The following is a 21,943-nucleotide window of genomic DNA, read 5'->3' as shown; positions in this document are numbered from 1 at the left end:
TCTCGTGAGGTTTGTAACCTCGTGCTAAGTAATTTCGGCTTCCTTGTTCATTTCCGATGTTGTGAGCCCCCAGGATGTTGATGGTTAAAATATTTTAATGGGAACGTCCCTCGATTGAACTTCTCATTCGCATGGGTATCCTCGGTATCAAGTGACACATGCCTTTAAACTTCCATAAAACGATTTACTACGTGTGAATTTGCACGTAACAATATTTGTGTGCATTTTGGTTTCTTCGTGTGTCTATGAGAGTGTAACTCATACCACTAAGTAGCTATGTGATTTTGTGTTTATATTAATATTTTTGAATGAGTTGTAAATGCGTCAGTATTGTATCTAAATGAAAGAGAGTGACTCACACTAATGAGTAGCTATGTCAGGGTGTGTTTATATTTACTATCTGGGGGGCCGTTACCCGGACCCAAGCAATGAGGTTGTCTATAACATGACACATCACACTATCTACTGTGTACAGCTCAGATATAGTACACGTGTGTGTAATGTTGCTACAAACCCTCACCATGTACTATAGCTGAGTTATAGACAGTGCATAGTGTGATGTGTAATGTTGTTACATACCCAAACCTGTTAACCCATACGGGTTTACCCGTATTCTTCTACAGGGAAATTGAGTAAAAACATTTTGTTTGTCTATTTTTTTGTGTTTCTCCCTTGTGATGGGACTTTGTAGGATGAACGCTGAGATTTATAAGGGACGCGGGGTGACCGATCTCGTCTGGATCGGTCCGTAATAAAGTAGGGCACTGATAAGGGGTTGACAGCTCTGCATACCCACACCATGTGCTAGATCTGAGCTGTAAACAGTCAACGGCGAGGTTATTCTTCTTGGTTCTTTCGGTAAAGTCACGTAGAATGGAAATAATAAAATAATAATAAAAAACATTATAAAATAATTCTCACGACGTTTCGGCCACAACGCAAGCAGCCGTCCTCAGGTGGAGAACAGGTTTGTCGAGGAGACAGACCTGACCAAGAAGATGAATCCCTGCAGTCACGAAAGCTTTAAGGCGAGGTCATTGTGAGAATATGATGCGAAGTAAACTCTTTGGTTCTTTCGGTAAAGTCACGTAGAATGGAAATAATAAAAATAAAACAGAATAAATAATTCTCACGACGTTTCGGCCACAACGCAAGCAGCCGTCTTCAGGTGGAGAACAGGTCTGTCGAGGAGACAGACCTGACCAAGAAGATGAATCCCTGCAGTCACGAAAGCTTCAAGGCGAGGTTATTGTGAGAAAATTATGAGAAGTAAACTCTTTGGTTCTTTCGGTAAAGTCACGTAGAATGGAAATAATAAAAATAAAACAGAATAAATAATTCTCACGACGTTTCGGCCACAACGCAAGCAGCCGTCTTCAGGTGGAGAACAGGTCTGTCGAGGAGACAGACCTGACCAAGAAGATGAATCCCTGCAGTCACGAAAGCTTCAAGGCGAGGTTATTGTGAGAAAATTATGAGAAGTAAACTCCTTGCTTCTTTCAATAAAGTCACGTAGATATTTTTACCGAAACAACCAAAGAGTATGGAGTGCTGCAGTCACGAAAGCTTCAAATCAAGAATTACGTCGTCAAAGTAAAAAAATCACATCTGCGATAAAATCACGCGTAGTGAATTGAAAGAGACATTGATGAGGCGTCAACCATTAATGTTGTACAACAACAACAGCAGCAGCTGCTGTGCGTCAACGAGCTGCACCACCCGCACGCCGTTCGCCACAACGCGCTACAGACGCAGTCCATGGCGACACGGAGCCAAGGCGAAGTCGCCGCTGCACTCCGACAACAAAGAAAGCGGTGGATAAAGCAAAGCACTTTGTGGCAATCACCCGAATGTCAACAAGACGCAGGGAACTACTAACTTTTATATTTATATATACTGTAGATGTCCATAATGCAGGTTGTTTGGGTTAGATGGTTAACCGCCATTAAAACTGTATAATGGGTATTGGTCGCGAAAGCTTTACGTGTTAAACTACTGTTAGGTGTTCTAGATTTGAAGCTTTCGTGACTGCAAGGATTCATATTCTTAGGTTTTTTTGGTAAAGTCACGTAGGTAAAAAATTTAAATTAATAAAAGTAAAATAAAAAATAAAATAAAAATCACGACGTTTCGGAGGCAAGACGGAAGCTTGTGTTGCCTCCGAAACGTCGTGATTTTTATTTTATTTTTATTTTACTTTTATTAATTTTTATTTAGAATTTTTACCTACGTGACTTTACCGAAAAAACCTAAGAATACTGTTAGGTGTGTTATGGTGATGTGTTAACTTTCCTTGTACTTGCGCTACTATCATGTTTGTGTACTGTTTGATGTTGTAACGTTCTTACCCCGTGCTCCTACTGGACATCCGTTAAAAAGAGCTTTACAGGTCATCGGATTCCTCCTGCAGTATAAATATTTCGATTCTGATGTACTTCAGTTCAAAGATGCCAAATTAACATCTGTGATAATAACAAATCGCGTTACCGGTGTCTGCTTTGATCCACATTGCTCACCGTAGGTTTTGGGCTGTTCGGAATGTACCACTCACTCAGCGGAGGTGGGGGGGGTAGCAACAATTTCGCATTAACTTTTACTTTGAAACATAAATACACAAAGCAAGTCACAGCATGATAAAATCACTGTAACCGTTAATATACAATGATTAACAAATTACAATTTGAATCGACGGAATTTGGTAAAGTTTTAGTCGTAAAATTGTGAAATAATGGAATAGAATCACCCCTGTGGTTGGTAATGGTTTCTCTCTCCGTGGGTCATCGCAAGACAAATTATTGTATTCAATTGTAACTCAACTTTAAAACATGTTTTGAGATGTTATTGTATTTAAACTTTTAAATATAGAAACACTTTCTTTCGTGTAAACATCCCCGATTGTAAATGTTGTTTGGGCCAATTAACAGGCAGGAAATAATGAGCGCTCGCGTGACACACGCTGGTACTTGTTAAAGCCAAGGGCGCGAATCTACAGGTACATCTAGACAGGTTTGTATGTTTGTGTGATGCGGGGCTTGTTTTTACATTACTTAAACATCTGAGCACATTCCATGGGGTGCCTCGTGAGGTTTGTAACCCCGTGTAAAGTAATTTTACATCCTTGTTTCTTGTCTGTGCGAGCCCTGATACAAATACTTACCACTCACCATCTACACACGACAAACCAGCCGATACTCACAAACATTACTCACCATCTCATATGCACGCACACACTACTCACCACTCACCATACACACACATTACTCACCACTCAACATCCACACACACTACTCGACGGAATTTGGTAAAGTTTTAGTCGTAAAATTGTGAAATAATGGAATAGAATCACCCCTGTGGTTGGTAATGGTTTCTCTCTCCGTGGGTCATCGCAAGACAAATTATTGTATTCAATTGTAATTCAACTTTAAAACATGTTTTGAGATGTTATTGTATTTAAACTTTTAAATATAGAAACACTTTCTTTCGTGTAAACATCCCCGATTGTAAATGTTGTTTGGGCCACTCACCATCCACACACCACTCACCATCCACACACCACTCACCATCTGCACACACTACTCACCATCTCATAAGCACACACACTACTCACCACTCACCATCCACACACACTATTCACCACTCACCATCCACACACATTACTCACCACTCACCATCTACACACACTACTCACCATCTCATAAGCACACACACTACTCACCACTCAACATCCACACACTACTCACCATCCACACACACTACTCACCATCCACACACATTACTCACCACTCACCATATACATACACATTACTCACCACTCGCCATCCACACACACTACTCACCACTCACCATCCACACACTACTCACCATCCACACACACTACTCACCATCCACACACACTACTCACCAGCCGCCATTAAGGGGGAACATCTCACCCAGGAATAAACCCGTTTCGCAGATATTCTGATGGAGATAATGAGACCAAGTAAGAACTGAAAAGTGTAAAAACAAATCCTTGCAGAAGGAAGAGGCAATGACACGAACGAGATAAAGGCAGCTCCAACCAACTCGCCTTCGACTTAAATGGACTTGCTCCTCGCTACATTCATGATCTCCACTAAAGCCGTCTCTGTTTAAAATGGCTTTCTCCCTTTAGTGATGTTCAAATATCCTTCTCACTTCTTTCATTGGGTGATGTTCACTATTTTTTGCATTACCATGCATAGCACTCCGAGAGCAAGTGTTTAAGGGCACTTAGTAAATGTACATTTTAATTATTTAATTACCAATACTAAATTATTAATCAGTATGACTTTATTTGATTATTAAAATATTCTTATTTAATTATTATCAAAGTATTACAATATAATTACATAATCATTATTTTATTGTTATTTAAGTGTCAGTAGGAAACGTATTGAATTATTAAGTTAATAATAGATACAAATGTAAAAGAAAAATCGCTAAATCATTTTTCATTATAAATTCACACTTTAAATATAATTATTAAATAATAATGAAAAATGTGTACACATGTTAATTATTATATTACCATTACTGAATGATTATGTAATCAGTAGGAAGTATTATTTAATTATTAAATACTATTCTTTAATTATTAGCGTCAAAGTGTTATAGCACAGCCATTTATTTATTATTTAATTATTGTTTAGGTGCCAGTATTTCACAGTTATTTAATTATAATTAAGTTAATACATACAAAATTGCTACATCATTATTTTATTATTATCCATTTCCAATTACATAATAATTAAATTATTATAATAACATAATAAAACTATACTACTCAAATTATTATTATTTGACGGTCACGCCAGTTGGTTCAGGGCACGGGGTCGGCAACCTGCAGCTCCGTAGCAGCGTGCGGCTCTTTGAGGGACGGCTGCTTCGTGAGACGTTTTTATTCATCAAGGACCACCACCACCACGGTCTCTCGTACCCACACCACGTTCTTATTTATCACGCACCACCACCACAACCGTCTCTCGTACTCACACCACGTTCTTATTTATCAAGGACCACCACCACCGTCTCTCGTACTCACACCACGTTCTTATTTATCAAGGACCAGCACCGTCTCTCGTACTCACACCACGTTCTTATTTATCACGCACCACCACCAGCACCACTGTCTCTCGTACTCGCACCACGTTTTTATTTATCATGCACCACCACCACCACCGTCTCTCGTACGCACACCACGTTTTTATTTATCAAGGACCACCACCAGCACCGTCTCTCGTACTCGCACCACGTTTTTATTTATCAAGGACCATCACCGTCTCTCGTACTCACACCACGTTCTTATTTATCAAGAACCACCACCAGCACCGTCTCTCGTACTCACACCACGTTTTTATTTATCAAGGACCACCACCACCGTCTCTCGTACTCACACTACGTTATTATTTATCAAGGACCAGCACTGTCTCTCGTACTCACACCACGTTTTTATTTATCAAGGACCACCACCACCTTCTCTCGTACTCGCACCACGTTGCATTGCGGCTCTTGAAATAACGAGTTGTTTGGTTTCTCTTTTACTTACTGAATTGTAAAAAATAAGAAAAAATGTCTCTCCTTGTTGTTTTGGTTTCTGAACACTCTGGTTTAGGGGAATCTTTTTTTGTTAAACCTTGAATACGAACTGACAGCTGTGTGGTTTGCTGGGCAAAACGCACAGCCTCACCCTAGCGGGAATGTTTTTATTATTATTACACGCTTTTATTTAACTCACTCTGTTGTTGTCGTATCCTCAAATCTTGTAACTCAATTTTAACCCACTTCCCAATGTGGTATCGTCTACAAACTTTGTATACTTATGTCATTCTGATGACAATACTATATTCTATATGAAAAGTATTTTTAAACATTTTTTACATGTTTTGTTTTGGCTTGGGTCTAATTGTCCACGCTCAACTAACGTTGGCTGTAAATCACCACGGTCCCTTACGTTATGGCAAGCTTCGGGGCCACTTCCTGGAGTCGTTGAGTTCTGCCATTCAGAGTATGGTACATTTCATTAAAGCGTGTTTAAAAAAGTATTTTTAAATATTACTTATTTTGTTTACGTGACAAACCTTACTCATTGGTTGTGTCAAGTGGTGGCGGGTTTAACGACACTTTTATATTTACGCGATCTACCCCAAAAACACGTTTTATGGATAATATTGATCGCGATAGCCTACTTATAATTTTAAATCTTTAATAAAAATTTACACGGTGAGGTTTACAGTGGAAAAACACAGCCTCACCCAAGCGGGTGTAACCAGTCTATAGGACAAACCATCACTGTTTTCATGGTTACCGTGGGGTTTTTGTAAAAAATATATCAATTGCGACTCTTTAACCTTGACACTGTGTGTGTGTGAATGTGACGCCACGTCTACGCAGGTGAGTACGGGCTGCCGCGTGCAACATTCCAGGGCGCGTCTCGTGGTGTTTATAATTTAGCTGCAGGTGAAGTCAGCTCGTTTCCTTGTTCGTTGTCGCTGCTCTGTGATTTTTTTACATCTCGCTGCGGTGGCTGAAAGATGTTAACTACCTCGCCCGATGTACAGGAGGTCGTGGGATCAATCCCGGCCCTGACGCCTGTATATGCACTTGGAGTTTGCTTGTCTCTCTCACCGTGGTGGCTTGAATTTGTCTCCGGTCCTCCAATTTTTCCCTCCACACTTAGAAACATTCGTTTAGAGTGTTTGTCTGCTATAAATGTCCGCATAATAAGCCACGTCGTTGAGCTATCATTTGTGGCCAGGTCGCTTCTGAAAATAGCTATAAACCTCAGTGGGCCTTACCTGGTAAAATAAAAATAGTTTTTTTATAGAATCGTCTAAACTCAGCGATTCCAGGATGTAAAATCTTAACATTAACAATAGGTGATGAATATATATTTGTTAGGTTATTAAGATTTAAATCCTCGATTTTTCACGCATAATAGGAAAATGGACGGTGAAAGTCATATAATGAGCTTAAATGAACTACGATGTTTGTTTAGCCAGGGGCTGTTCGCTGTGGTAATGCGTGAGGCCACCCACCCAGTGACCCAACCACTCAACCGCACGCCCCTCCCAGCCACCCTTCCTCCAGCCCTCCCTCATCACCTGCTCGCCCACCCTTCACGCCATCCTCCTGCCCATCTGTCTCCCCTCTCACCAAATAAACCCCCCCCCCCACTTACTCACTCAACCACCACCACCACCCACTCGCACCTTCGATTAGCACGAGTGGCTATGTATGCTGCGAAATAAGTTCAAGATACACTCACCCACCCACTCACATACCTCCGATTAGCACGGTTGACTACGTATGGTGTGAAAGAAGTTCAACATACATACAACCACCGTCCACCCAGAATAAAACGGTGTCGTAGGAATAAAAAACAAAAACATATTTGACACATGAACAGAGGACGCACAAAGCCAGTTGTTAAAATATTAGCTGATAAAGATGTTAGACGATTACAGACTGTGAAGCTTAAACAAACAGGCCTTGCAAGAAAAAAATGGATAAAGACACGGAAAAAAAACACGTTAACCTTTACATCAGAATGTTTGCACAAGGTGCGGTTCCATTGTAAAATACACACAGCCTGACCCGAGCCGGTCAATCAGCTTGTGGGACAAACCATTATTGCTGTGTCCCGGGTTGCTGCTGCTGGGTTTTGTTTGTACAAATAGTATATCACTTGAGACCGGTCAAAGCTATGTATGTTTAACTTCTTCCACACTGCACATAGCCAACAGTGCTAATTCGAAGTGCAGGGGAAGGACAACAAACTAAACACAAAAATCAGTTTTAGCTATTACACAGTGCGTGACTGTAACGCCACGTCTACACAGGTGAGCCCAGCCGCCGTGTGGAACATTCCAGGGCGTGTCTCGAGGTATTTATAACTTAACTGCAGGTGAAGTCAGTTCATTTCCTTGTTCGTCTCCACTGTGTGAGCTGCTGCTGCTGCGATAGCTCCTCTGTGAGCCGCGGCGAGCGACTGAGTCCGAGTGAAGCCATGGGCCATGGCGAGCGCGTCTCCCAGTGATTGTGTCGACAGTGAGCTGAGCTGCCCCATCTGCCTGGGCACGTTTGACTGTCCCTCCACGCTGAGCTGCGGACACTCGTTCTGCCTCCGGTGTCTGGACGGTGCCTGGGAGAGAGCGAGCAGCTTCAGCTGCCCGCAGTGCCGAGCGGCCTTCCGTGAGCGACCCCAGCTGAAGAGGAACGTGGCACTCGCCAACCTGGTGGAGCAGCTCAGAGTTGGAGAGAGGATGGCTGGAGTTGTCTTCTGTGACGGCTGTGATGATGGGGAGACTCCTGCAGTGAAGACCTGCCTCAGGTGTGAGACTTCCTTCTGTGAATCCCACCTGAAGCCTCACCTTAAAAACCCCAAGTTTAAAGACCATGTCCTAGTGGCTCCCATTGTTAATGTGGAGGAACGGAGATGCAAGAAGCATGAAGATCCCTACCAGTTCTACTGCAAGCAGGACGGCGGCCTGGTCTGCACGGTCTGCTCCATCACTTGTGCACACAAACGACATGATGTCATCGCACTGGAAGATGAGCACAAGACACGGAAGGTGAAGTGCTTTATGGGGCGCATGGAAGCCACTCAAACGATACCAGAACACACATTGATAAAAGCTGTCACTGGGCAAACAACATTTGATGTTACTCATCACCCTGGGCTTATTTTTTATCCGCTGTGTCTTGCCTTTCAGACTGTCCAGTCAGTAGAGGTTGACTTGCTTGCCTATTTTCTATTGGGCTTTTCATGGCCATCACTGTGGAGGGCTCTGTGTGGAGTGGGCGAGAGAGGGGGTCGCTCAGGGAGTGGAGTCTCCTCTGGTGACTTCGTCTCTTACAGAGTGGAGTCGGAGCGGAGACGCGATCGGTGGAGGAGAAGAGGAAGAAGGCGGAGGCATCCGTGGGACGGATGAAGGCCGCTCGCAAGGCCGTGCAGGTACCACGCATGGGCTTTGTTATCTTGTGACCTTTACCATGCGTGGAGTCTGTGACTCTCTCCCTGTGAGGACAACTCTGTAGATTAAAGTGAACTTTGTTAGTATTGAGTCAGTGTGTAATAACTGTGCAGGATATGCATTATTATCGCTAGGGGTGCTTGAAATATAAATTAGAAAAAACATTCAACGTTTTCCCTTCAAGCGGGCCATACAGACTCAGGGCTATGCTCTCTCGGGTCCTCCGCTACGGGACCTAGGGGAGGCTAAGCTGACCCGACCTAGCCAAGGTACGGGTCTCACCACTGGTCCACTACAACCCGGCTCTTACAAGAGCCTCGGTTGAGGGTCCCAGGGTGCTGGCCTAGTCTTCAAGTCTTCAGACGTCTTCGGGTCTTGAGTGGACGAACACTGCCGGTCCCGTTGAGAGGACCGGCTTTTATACACCAGTTGGGGATACCTCGCCCCGAGCCTCTCCTTCCCTCGAACCTTCCAGAGGGTCCTGGAGTGGGCCTGTAGGCTCCACGGACACTACGGGGCTGGAGGGGCTGTGAGCGTGCAGCGTGAGTGTGTAGTGTGAGCCGTTGTAACCACATGTGTCAAGTGGAGTGTGTAGTGTGAGAAGTAGTGACCACACGTGTCAAGTGGAGTGTGTAGTGTGAGAAATAGTGACTACACGTGTTATCGTGAGACGACAATGTTTAATAAAAAGTGCTACCCGTCAAGTGGTTTCCTGCCGTCATTCCGAATACTTCATATGTAAAAAAAAAAGTTCATATCTCGTGAGACTGACAGCACTTCGCAGGTTAACTCGAATGACTTGAAATGAGTGAGATAAATTAACGCAGTATAGAGCAACGACTACATTGAATTAGAAACTATTAATTAAACGAGTGAAGATGAAATTACAGGAAATCGGCTGTTAAATGCTAGAATGAACACAAGAGACACTACTTCAAGAGAGTACAGGGAATGCTGGAAAACAAGTTTGCTCTATTTCGATTTAAAGCTTTCGTGACTGCAGGGATTCATCTTCTTGGGTCTTTCGGTAAAGTCACGTAGAAGGGAAGTAATAAAATAATAAAAATAAATATAAAATATTATTAATTCTAGATTTGAAGCTTTCGTGACTGCAAGGATTCATATTCTTAGGTTTTTTTCGGTAAAGTCACGTAGGTAAAACATTAAAATTAAAAAAAGTAAAATAAAATAAAAATAAAAATCACGACGTTTCGGAGGCAACACAAGCTTCCGTCTTCAGGTGGAACCGTCACAGCCACGACAGCTGTATCAAGTAAATGAGAGATTACAAGAGATACCACTCCGTATATCTCTTGTAATCTCTCATTTACCTACGTGACTTTACCGAAAAAAACCTAAGAATATGAATATATTATTATATTATTTTATTATTTTATTATGTTTTATTTTTATTATTTTATTACTTCCCTTCTACATGACTTTACCAAAAGAACCAAGAAGAAGTTTGCTCTAATTACACACACCCAACGCTCAATCAGATGTAATACGAGGATTCACCGACGGTCGCCGATCGGTGGGATAGGCTCCGCCGCTTCAGCCATCAGCCAATTAGATGGATGCGCCAAGTTCAAGGGTGGAGCTCAAGGGTTCTTGTGGGTAACCATCCAGAAGGTTCGTAAGGGGGCGTGGCTATAGGCGAGGCTTGTTGACGTAGGTGAAGGGTTATAAGGGGAAGCAGGAAGGAGAGTCAGTGTGTGGAGTCGAGAGGCGAGACCATGTCTCACACCTCCAGCACGCCAGCGGCCACGTGGCGAGCCAGAGGCTGTCTCCTTGCGCGCCATTTGCCAGTGGCACGCGGGAGGAAGGGGGGAGCGTGAGCGAGCTGTACGCGGAGCGACAACATCTAACGCGAGGAACGAGAGTGGAGCGGTGTCAGTGTGAAGAGAATGTGGAGCTGTCCGGCCGACGAGAAATAAATAATAAAGAAGACATGAACTACAGATCGTCGTCGAAGTAGCATTAGCTTGCTTGAGCTATAGCTAATGTACTGCCCTTAGTTTATAGGAAAGGATCCTTTCGTAGTGGTCCTAGTTAGATGCGAAATTTTATAATACACAACGCAAACAATCATTAGACTCGTTGTGGAGAATATAACTATAAAAATAAAATAAACAGACATAATTTCCTTACACATCTGTCTCTCCAACGAATACATGAATTCATAAACCTTACATCAGCTCCACAGTCTTCTGGGAGTGCATCATTTTAGTAGTATTGATTCTATCGAGGAAACACTGGACTGGTTTAAACATCAAATAATTATTTGTCTAAGATCCATATCATAGAGGGTCCTTGTCTATAACACCTAGCAGTTCACCTGCGTTAATTCAAGCGAGCCTGACTGCTCATGATACACTGCATGCCAAAACCGGTCCAGAGTTTGCTGCACTGAATGAATACAGTTATGCTAGAATTATACAATCCCAAAAGGCCACCAGGCCAATATATTACGTTCAAAATACTTTTATTGTTGATGTGGAGAGACAGATCTATGTGGATGGTGACTTGTGCTTATCTATTTTGTAAGTAATCTACAGATCCTCACCAATACACTTCTGGACGAAGACTTCCCCACATTGTGTTGATCATTGAGGCTAGTTGGCCATACTTAGTTATGCGGGTCAGTGCGCGTTGCTGAAGGTAAAATCCAGAACTGGTTCACATCACACTCATCACGCAGCTCTCTAATAAATTTGGAGGGTGGGGAGGACGCCCAGCCGAGGCTGAGAGGCAAGGGCATTCCAGTAACGTGAGTAGGAGCAGCCTGGAAGGACGTGTCACCAATCCTCGTTTTAATAATTGATTTCATTTTTAAGAATAGAGATATACTTTTTAATCTGCGACTAGGAATTTGCGGAATTAGGAGGTGCTTACATATGTAACGACTCCAGTGATCTTGTGATTATCTTTATCGAAGACACGTTCACTTGACAGGCGAAGACCCCGACTCCAACAGCAGCCTCGAGCCTCTCCTCTCGACCCCTTTTATGCCCAGCATGGCCATCCCTTGACCCTTGGCCACGACCCTTCTCTAGAACCTTCTGAATGGCTCTCGGCCCCTGATCCGCACCTGCTCCCTTCTATCACTTGGCCACAGCCCCTATTCTCGATCCTTGTCGTAGAACCAGATCCTTCCCCCGTCCGTCACTTAACCTGTCATTATCCCCTGTGGTCCCTAGTCTCTTCCCATACTAATTCCCCTGTCATTACCCCATTGTGACCGCTAGTCCTCTGTACTGTCTTTACACCTATTTGTCAGTTTTGTTCAAAAGAACGTTAACGATGAAGGTATCCAGGGGGACAAATTAAAGGTGACACAGAGGATGTAATCATGCATTGATATGGAGGCATCAAGGTCAAAGTGGGCGGCCAGGTGGTAAAATGGAACGAGAGGCTAGGCGGTCGATGATTACACTGGCATCAAAGATGGAAGGATGGTGGCTTGGACTATATAATTACTGGCCAAATTATCAATGTGAAGGACGAGATAACACCTAGATACTTAAAGTTATTGACCTGTTAAGTGGGAGCTCAACGACAATGTCGAGGCAGGGAAATCTAGGTTTGAAATATACAAAAAACAATGTGACTTTGGTCTTCACAGCATGGTATATGAATTGATAGAATCTATCACATGCCCCTTTGCAGGATTCCATGGTCCAGACCAAGGCTCGCATCTCATGCGAGTTCACCCATATGAGGGCGATGCTGGATGAAGACGAGAGGGCAGCTCTGGACCGCGTGGACGTGAAGGGGCGTGAGCTCCTGTCCCAGATCAAGGAGAACATCGCTCATTACGAGCGCGAGATTAGTGACCTCCAGGCAGCAGCCACGCGCCTGCGCGCTCTGCAGGAGGAGAGGGACTCGCTCACGTTCCTGCAGGTAGAGCGCTCACGGAGCCAGGGCAAGTGCCCCAGTTCGCTTATATTCGTTGCATTCTGAAATTAAATGAGGAATCAAGTCCACTGACGTGGATTTGCATATTCTGATAAAAATATAAATTACTGTTAAAATTCCAATTCATAAATAAACGATTAACACGCAAATCCCTCGAGTTAATCGGTTGGTAATGTCTGCAGATGTTGGTATTTAAAATTGTAACCGCATGGTCCTGTAATGTACAACAGATTGAGACTTCTTCACACTACATTTTAATTATTGATGTAACCAAATGTAGACCAACCATCAGTCATGCTGACAATAGAAGTGCTTTTAACTCTAAGAAATACAGGGGGCTTTGTTTTTCAGCACTGACTGTTGATGAGACCAATGTGGAGATTGCCTGCTTCAAAAAATGTTCACCATGTTAAACTATCGACTCTGCTAACGCGATTCTCTGGGTGTAATTCACCCTCACAGTGCGTACTTATTTTGAATGTTGGTTCACAATCACTGCGAATCGACATCGAATGCTACGGACGCCTCTTCCTGTGACATTGGGTACCGAGTGGCAACGATTTGAGAGGCCACACCTTGCTGATGAGAACCATCGAGTCCGAACGACTCCACGGCTTTGTCTTCTTTACAACCTACAACACTGGAATATGCGAATGGCTGAGCGCAGCCCAGCTCATTGCGTCTATGAATCACCATGTGGTTAACGTGGCTGGAGGTGAACTGACTCACACCCTCTGTGTCTGACTCCTGCAGGTTCACCTAAAGGAGACAAACCGGTATGGACTCATAAAGTCACACAAATTAACACATGGGGTGGCGCCATGTGTGGGACATGGGCTGCGTGATGATGATGTGTGTAATGATGATGTGTGGTAGGATCCTGTGAGTGATGGTGTATGTTGATGCTGTGTGATGATGTTGTGCGTGATGATGATGTGTGGTATGATCCTGTGTGAAATTATACTGTATTATGGGACCTTTTTACCTGTATCATAGTGTAGTGGCTGACTCAGAGACACTAAGAGTAGGAGGCACTCTATTTATTAAACGGCCTTAACAGTTCCCACTTGGTAACTACGATTATGCCTCGGCAAGGTAAGGTAAAAGTTAAAAGGTAAAAACAACGAGCCTATTTTTACCCTACCTTTTACCTTACCACAATACAATCACTCTACCCTACCTTTAACCCTTAGCAGGTAAGGTAAAAGGTAAAAAGCAACGAGCCTACCTTTTACCCTTACCCCATATAAATTACCCGATTACAGGGTAATTACTAGGGTACTACACATGAACAAGGTTCATAACGGTAAATGCTAGGTAGAGCGCTTTATTCATATAGAATACTCTCGATGATTCCAATTTTACACGTTTTCTTTTAACTCACTGTCTGTTGTCGTTGTTGTCATTGTTGTCGTTGTCGTCGTTGTATCCTCAAATCTTGTAACTAAATTTTTACCCACTTCCTAATGTGGTATCGACTGCAAACTTGGTATACTTATGTCATACTGATGACAACACTATATTCTATCATAAAATCATTTTTTATATGTTATGTTTCGGCTTGGCTCTAATTGTCCACGCTCAACTGACGTCTGTAAATCACCATGGCCCCTTACGTTATGGCAAACTTCGGGGCCACTTCCTGGAGTCGTGGAGTTCTGCCATTACGAGTACATTTCATAAAAGCGTGGTTTTAATAAAGTTTGTTTTAATATTACTTATTAAATGGAGGCCACGGACTGCGCCACGGAGCTTTTAGCGGTAAACAAGGTACCGTATTTACCGGGTAATACTTTGCGCTACCTTTACCCTACTGGGTACTTCTTCCAAGCTACCTTTACCCTACCCTTTACCTTACCCCTTGGCATGTCGACACCTTTACCCTTTTACCCGGTAAAAAGGGTAAAGTACCTTACCTTGCTGAGGCCTAACTACGATTCCCAGTCAGGACAGCTGGTAGACTGCCTGACTGGCGACGCTGAGATGGTGAAGACGGAGACGAAGATGAAGACTCCAGCAGCAGCACGACAGAATCCCACTCTACACGACAGCCCCGAGGTCCCCTCCTGGGGCCCCTCTTATACTGCCAGCGTGGCCTGGCTCCGCCGTGGCCACGCCCCCCTTCGGGAACCTACTAGCAGGTTCTCAATGTGTCCCTTTTGTGACCCTTCCCCTACATCCATCTCTGATCTATCACGTGACCTGCGGTCAGTCAGGAATTCTGTAAGCTGCAGATCCCCTTCTCTGCCAGCAGCCAGCTCTAAGCTATGTGACCGATTCTATGTCACTACAATAGTATGAAAAGTAAGAATAGGTTTACCCTTTCTGGAAATAAAACAGGTGTTAGGATGTTCAAACAGCAATAGATACCTTTGGCAAGGAATCAAGGCTACATTAAACCACATGTACTTGTGATGAACCTGCAAACAAACATGCTCACTGTTCGCCTTTCGCGTTCTCTGGTCTGACACTGGTGAGACTAGGCCATAAAGAAGGCTGTCTCTGTTCTAGGCCAATCAGTTTCAAAGACATTGCATCATATATAATTATCAGAGAATGTTTGCATGTTCACGATAAGTGTGTGTGGTTAATGCAGATTGTATTCCTTACAAAATATATCAATTTGGTGTTTGAACATCAGAGCACCTAGTTTATTGCCAGAAAGGGCAAAACCTATTCTTATTTTTCAAAAGATGATGCTGGGTAAGACACGGGCTGTCTGATGTTGCTGTGAGTGATGATGCTATGATGATGCTGTGTGATAGTGCAGTGTAAGACACGGGCTGTGTGAGTCATTGCTGGTTCTGGTCTCACAGGAGAGACGCTCAGAAGGGATCTCCACCCTCATCTCCCAGTGAAGAAGACATCGCCTCGATCAGCACCCTGCAGGGAGCTGTGGTCAACTTGCTGGCATTCATGTGTGAGTTCCACGGACTCTTGCCACGTGTGCGTCTGTTATTGTGCGTGTAATTGCGCTTGTACATGTATGTTGCAGAGCTGTAGTGTCGTGGTTAGTGCGCTGCACTTCGAACCTGGCGTCCTGAGTGTGAATCCTGCTCTCGGCCACCAACACCAGTGATGGGTTATCTGAACCGGTCCTGGACCTCCCGTAGGTCGACTCTGCCTCAAATGAGTACCTGGTGCGGTGTGTAAACATTACCACTGGGGAGATAAAGTCGGCCTGATGTGGTGCTGGCCACTCACCCCCTTATGTGCCGTGCGGGCCTTTATAGGTGCTTACTAATAGCACTTGCCTCAAAAGTCTGTTGAGGATATACGGGGGTATCGTGTTTTTGTAATAGTGTATAGATCTATGTTGAACTTTGTTCAACATAGATCTCGTTCACACCAACCGTGCTAATCGGAGGTGTATGGATGAGGTGGAGTGAGTACGGATGTCCAGTGAAGATAGGATGGTTTGTGCACTGAGATACAAACATGGCTACCAACAGGCTATTCACGGTCTTGGCTAACATCAGTGGTGAGTGGATTCAGAACCAATTTTGAAGCTCTCCTAGGTCCACTCAGCCTTAATGAGTACCTAGAACGTCTTGTAAAGATAACCACTGCAGACACAAAGGCTGCCTGTAGGATTTGTACGGTTCAATGATAAAGACTATGGCTTTTAGAACGAGATCAAGGTACGTTTAGGAATCGTTTGGTTGATTGTTAATACCCAAGGACCATACGTCCAGACTAAGAAACATTTAGGAGTCTTAGGCTTCATGTTAACAGTTTGATGCACAGAGTCAAACTAATGCACTTTTAGAATTCTTAGGTTTCCCAGTTAATGGCTGATGCTCCCAAAGCCAGACTAAGGCATAACCATGGTCAACCTTTTCTATCAATCACTGTACGTGCACACATAAACATTGCGACTATAATGGATTCAATAGACGATAGCACACACACTAGGGTATGTCACTGTTACATGAGCTCCATTGATATTACACGTGTGTATTATCCAGTGAGGATGATGTTGGCCAAAGTAACCATTGTAGCAGATTAATCAATGACTATAAGTCTTCTCTGTGATGGATGTCATCATCAGACTCGAGCCAGACTCCATCACCGTTGTGATGCGTAAGGTTCATTGCTAATAATGCGTGAAGCTGCCATATCCCTACCAAGGCACAGTAAGGATTATTATGGATTCAATGTTAATACTCGAGGCATACAGCACACGCACGAGTGTAAATGAGTATTACATGAGCTCTATTAACCCTACACGTGTGTATTATTGAATGAGGATGCTGTTTGGGGGGGGACACATCCCCCCCCCAATATTCAAATATGCTCAAAATGTCCCCCCCAAAATATTGCTATAAAATAGATTTTTGTTTCTATGATTGTGGTTATGGTTGTACTATTTTAATCCCAAATCTCTAACATTACATACAATGAAACAAGAAAAGGTAAAAACATAACAGAGAAATGTAATACAATACATTGTAAAAAAATGCATAGAAGTCCATCCTATGTGTTAGTGAATTTTTGTATATTTTACGCAGGAAATGGCAGGAAATTCGTTCTCAAATTTAGATTTTTTTTATCTCGGGGGGGGGGGAGGGAGACCATCAGACCCCCTGGAGGATTTGGTCCCCACCAATATTGATTGACTCCATGGCTACGGCCTTGGCAAACACACACACGAGTGTACATCACTACACTATCACACACACACACGAGTGTACATCATTACACTATCACACACACACACGAGTGTACATCACTACACTATCACACACACACACACGAGTGTACATCACTACACTATCACACACACACGAGTGTACATCACTACACTATCACACACACACGAGTGTACATCACTACACTAACACACACACACACGAGTGTACATCACTACACTATCACACACACGAGTGTACATCACTACACTATCACACACACGAGTGTACATCACTACACTATCACACACACACGCGAGTGTACATCACTACACAGTGGTGGATCATCTCAACTGGTAATGGGCCTCCCCTGGGTCGACTCAGCCTCGAGTGAGCAGCTGGTGCGTGTGTTAACGTCACCACAGGGGAGACAAAGGCGATCGAGCGTGGTGTTGGCCAACCCCACCCACCTCGTGTGCCGTGCCGTCCTTCACAGGTGCTCACCAAAAGCACTTGCTCCTACAGCCTGTGAAAGGTTACACAGGAGATGTTTGTGTTTGTTGTACACACACAGAGACGCTACGGCGGTGTTGATATCCACGCCGCTGCTACTGCTGTGATCCACTGCCTCCCACGGGCGCTACCGCCATAGCAGGGCTGAACAATTAATCGATTTAAAATCGAAATAGCAATTTGAAACAATGCGATTCCTAGTACTTATTGAAATTGTTTTAATTTGTATTATTAGAACTTTATTGATTAAACTTAACAATTGTTATATGTTTGATTGTTCTATTTCAATTAATTTTTTTAATAAATACATGTTGGAAGCAAATCATATCTTTTAAGTTCTCATCCTTGCATTACAATATATAGAGCAGTTCATATTTGATGGTATAATGTAGTAATGCTCCATCACATGTTTTAAATCTATTACACAGTTAATATTGAACTGAAGCTTGACTTTAAAAAATTTAATCGCAAATCAAATCGCAACATCTGTCAGAAGAATTGCATTTAGAGATTCTCCCCAAATCGTGTAGCCCTAGCGCACAGAGCGCCCCACCTCCTGGCACCTCGCAAAGCCCCGCAGCGGCTGGGCCTGGGCAGGGCTCGCACGTGCAGACACCACCACCCTGCCTAGCAGGTGCTACAGGCTGCGGGGCCACGTGGCGGGGCAGTCACCACCCTGCCTAGCAGGTGCTACAGGCTGTGGGGCTATGTGGCGGGGCAGCCACCACCCTGCCTAGCAGGTGCTACAGGCTGCGGGGCCACGTGGCGGGGCAGACAAACGCACCGCTGTACTGTATTTTTGTGCTCTCGCCAGCCGCGCCGCCTGCCTTCGCCAATGCGCAGTGACCGGCGTGGTGAAGTATGGTCAAATATCCCACACGACAAGTATGGTGTAGTGAAGCCCTCATCCAGCATTGGATTGACAAAGTGCCCGTTACATGTCATCACACCGATAGCTACGCATTACAACGTTGTATAACAATGCTCATTATGAATTGCTCTATTGGAGTGTACGTGCGTGTCAGTGCACGAGTGCTGTTGTAATAGTTGTGCTGTTGTCACACGGCTACTGTGATTATCGTTACTGCAGATGGACGCTCACCAACTCTCGACCCAAACTCGGCCCACAACGACCTCCAGATTTCTTCGGATCTCAGGACGGTGGCGTGGACCGCTGTCTCCCAGGGTCGCCCCGATCACCCACACCGGTTTGATGGCTATACACAAGCCCTGTGCTCCCAGAGCTTCTCGTCGGGTCAGCACTACTGGGAGGTGGACGTGGGGGGTGTGGCGGGGGATTGTGAGGTTGGAGTCGCGTACGGGAAGATCGCTCGGAAAGGGAGTGGTAAAGAGTTATGGCTGGGACAGAACGACTCATCCTGGGTTTTATATAAAGATAACAACTGCTGCTACGTGATTCATGGTGATGTATTGACCTCAGTGCCGTTGAGGGATCCTCCCCGGAGAGTCGGGTGTCACCTGCACTGGGAGGCGGGGCTGCTGTCGTTTTACTGCGCCGACTCCATGAAGCTGCTTTACTCCATTCACCACTCATTTAGTCAACCGCTCTACCCCGCACTGTATGTGTATGGTAATGAAGGTGACTCAGTGAGAATTGTGGATCTGAGTCGTGCGTCCTGAGAGCACGGAGTGTGAGCAGCGCAGAGAAACGTGCACAACGCACAGACTCACGCACACAATGACACAGATCCCCCGTGTAGCCTTAACAGACTGTTGGGGCAAGTGCTAGTAGCAAGCACCTATGAAGGCCGGCACGGCACTCGATGGGGTGGGTGGCCAACAATACGCCCGACCGCCTTTATATCCCCAAGGTTGATGTTTACACACCGTTCCAGGAACTCATTTTTCAGGCTGAGTCGACCTAGGGGAGGCCAATGACCGGTTCACCAACACCAGTGACGATTATCGGAATCGGTCCACGATCTTCCCTTGGTCGACTGAGCCTCAAATAAGTACCTTCTGCGATGTTCAAACATCGCCACTGGGGAGACAAAGGCGGGTCTCTCCCAGGCTGGCCTTTATAGGTGCTACTCACTAACAGCATTTGATACAATAGTTTTTAAGGCTATATGGGGGATCTTTGGGTGAGTGGGTTGGTATGTGTGTGCCTTTCTCTGTGTGTCTTTGTTATTGTATCTGTGTGTGTCTGTGCGTGGTGCTGACCACCCACCCCCTCGTGTGTTACAGTGCCAGCGTTCATCGGTGCTACTCGCTACTAACAGCACTTGCCCAAACAGTATGTTAAAGCTACAGGGGGTACCTTTGTCTTTAGTGTATAGAGAGCCATGTGCGTCGTGTGGGGTTGAGCGGTGGTGCAGTGGTTAGCACACTCGTGGGGGAGGGCGGGGGGAGCCAAGGTTCTGACACCATCGTCCCTCGCACCGCACGGCGCTCAACGCTGAGGGGGCGGAGCTCCACAGCGGGCGTGCTGGGAACACGCGTCACGTGACGCTACGGGGTGACGCGCGCCGTACCCTCGCGGTCACTCGTTCGTTGGGCGATAAACCCGGGGTGGGAATGGGATGGCATCACTCGGGGGGAACTACTCGTGTTGTGTGTTGAGCGTCGCTGGGCTAAAACATTTGTGTTAAAACCAGCGGTCGAGTGACTCCTCTACCTACCCAAAGTAATTTTATTTTACAGAGCATTGAGAGAGAGAGAGAAGCCATTCTAACACCTAGTAGTAGTAGGAGGGCTTTCGCCACCAATATTATTTGTAATAAAGGTTTGTTTTGTTTAACGTTTTAATAATATGCTCTCAGACTGAGACTTTGGACCTCCAGCCGCAACCTTCGATTCATGGGATAACGCCTTCCTCTGCTGACAAAAATTGGAATTGTTTTTTGACTTGGAAGTCGGTTATTTAATTAAGCCTGATATATATCTAGAGTGAAGATCTACTTTACACTGCAACACGACTAATATTGTCACAAACACTTTGTCTTATTAATGCGTAAGACACCAATCCGGTGTGAACCCAACCTCAAGTCTGAGGCTGTTTAGCAATGCGTACATGATTTGTGACACTGATTATATCGTACCAGTTGTAAAATGGTATGAACGCTAATCACATTGTGCTCTGGGCTATGTGTGAAATTTCTATTTTCTTCATTGCTGGCATGAGTTTGACTTGTTTTTTTTCGTTTTCATGACCCAGGTAACTCTTGTCAATGAGACTTATCCTGGTATCTTGAGTTCTCACCTGGTTAAACAAATTGACTTTAACACGTAGGCTTTCGCGACCAAAGCTATCAATAATAAAGGTTTCTTGGGTTAGATTGCATAAATATAAAAAAATACTTAATTGTGTTGTGGGTTACCTGTGAATTGGAATCACATTGTATTGTGGTTCAAGGGTCAATGTATTCTCGGTGAATTGAAAATAAAATCTGAAAATATATTTTCAGGATTGTCATCCAGGCTGTGAATGTGTCTCTCAGAGCTGAGCCTAACTGGCTTATGTAAACACGTATTTTTTGGGGTGGTTAATGTTGTTTTGTTTGTATAAATGTTATATTATGCGAGATTAAACCCGGGCACAGTTTGTAAATCTGTAGCCTTGGGCCACATTCCATGGCGTTTCTCGCGGTATTTATGAATGAATGGATCCTGACTGATGGATGATGATGACGAGGACTACGCTTGGTAATGATGACCACCACCCACTCAGCTGCACTCCTACCCGATCCCTGCCACTCCTTAACCTACGACCCACCCAGCCATCTACAGAGACCCTCCCACCTTCCCACACTCATACCTGCTCAGCCATACACCTGCCCATCCTGCCACCCGCTCCTCCTCCTACCCTCCCACCTGCCCTCCCACTCGCCCACTTACTGGCTTGCCCACCCTTTCACCAGTACACCTCGT

The 21,943-nt window shown here is 44.5% G+C and overlaps 1 protein-coding gene across 1 annotated transcript; it reads left to right on the top strand.

Annotated features, from left to right (window-relative positions):
- Window positions 1-7,799: 7,799 nt before the first annotated feature.
- On the top strand, window positions 7,800-19,693 carry LOC144947502 (zinc-binding protein A33-like). Its single transcript, XM_078876725.1, has 6 exons — window positions 7,800-8,588; window positions 8,876-8,971; window positions 12,660-12,893; window positions 13,662-13,684; window positions 15,725-15,828; window positions 19,143-19,693. Exons 1-6 carry the CDS (start codon window positions 8,031-8,033, stop codon window positions 19,691-19,693), a joined length of 1,566 nt encoding a protein of 521 aa, XP_078732851.1. The 5' UTR covers window positions 7,800-8,030.
- The last annotated feature ends 2,250 nt before the right edge of the window (window positions 19,694-21,943 follow it).

This window comes from Lampetra fluviatilis, chromosome 45 (assembly GCF_964198595.1).
Source record: "Lampetra fluviatilis chromosome 45, kcLamFluv1.1, whole genome shotgun sequence".
Taxonomy (NCBI): domain Eukaryota; kingdom Metazoa; phylum Chordata; class Hyperoartia; order Petromyzontiformes; family Petromyzontidae; genus Lampetra; species Lampetra fluviatilis.
This window is presented reverse-complemented; position numbering and strand designations above follow the sequence as displayed.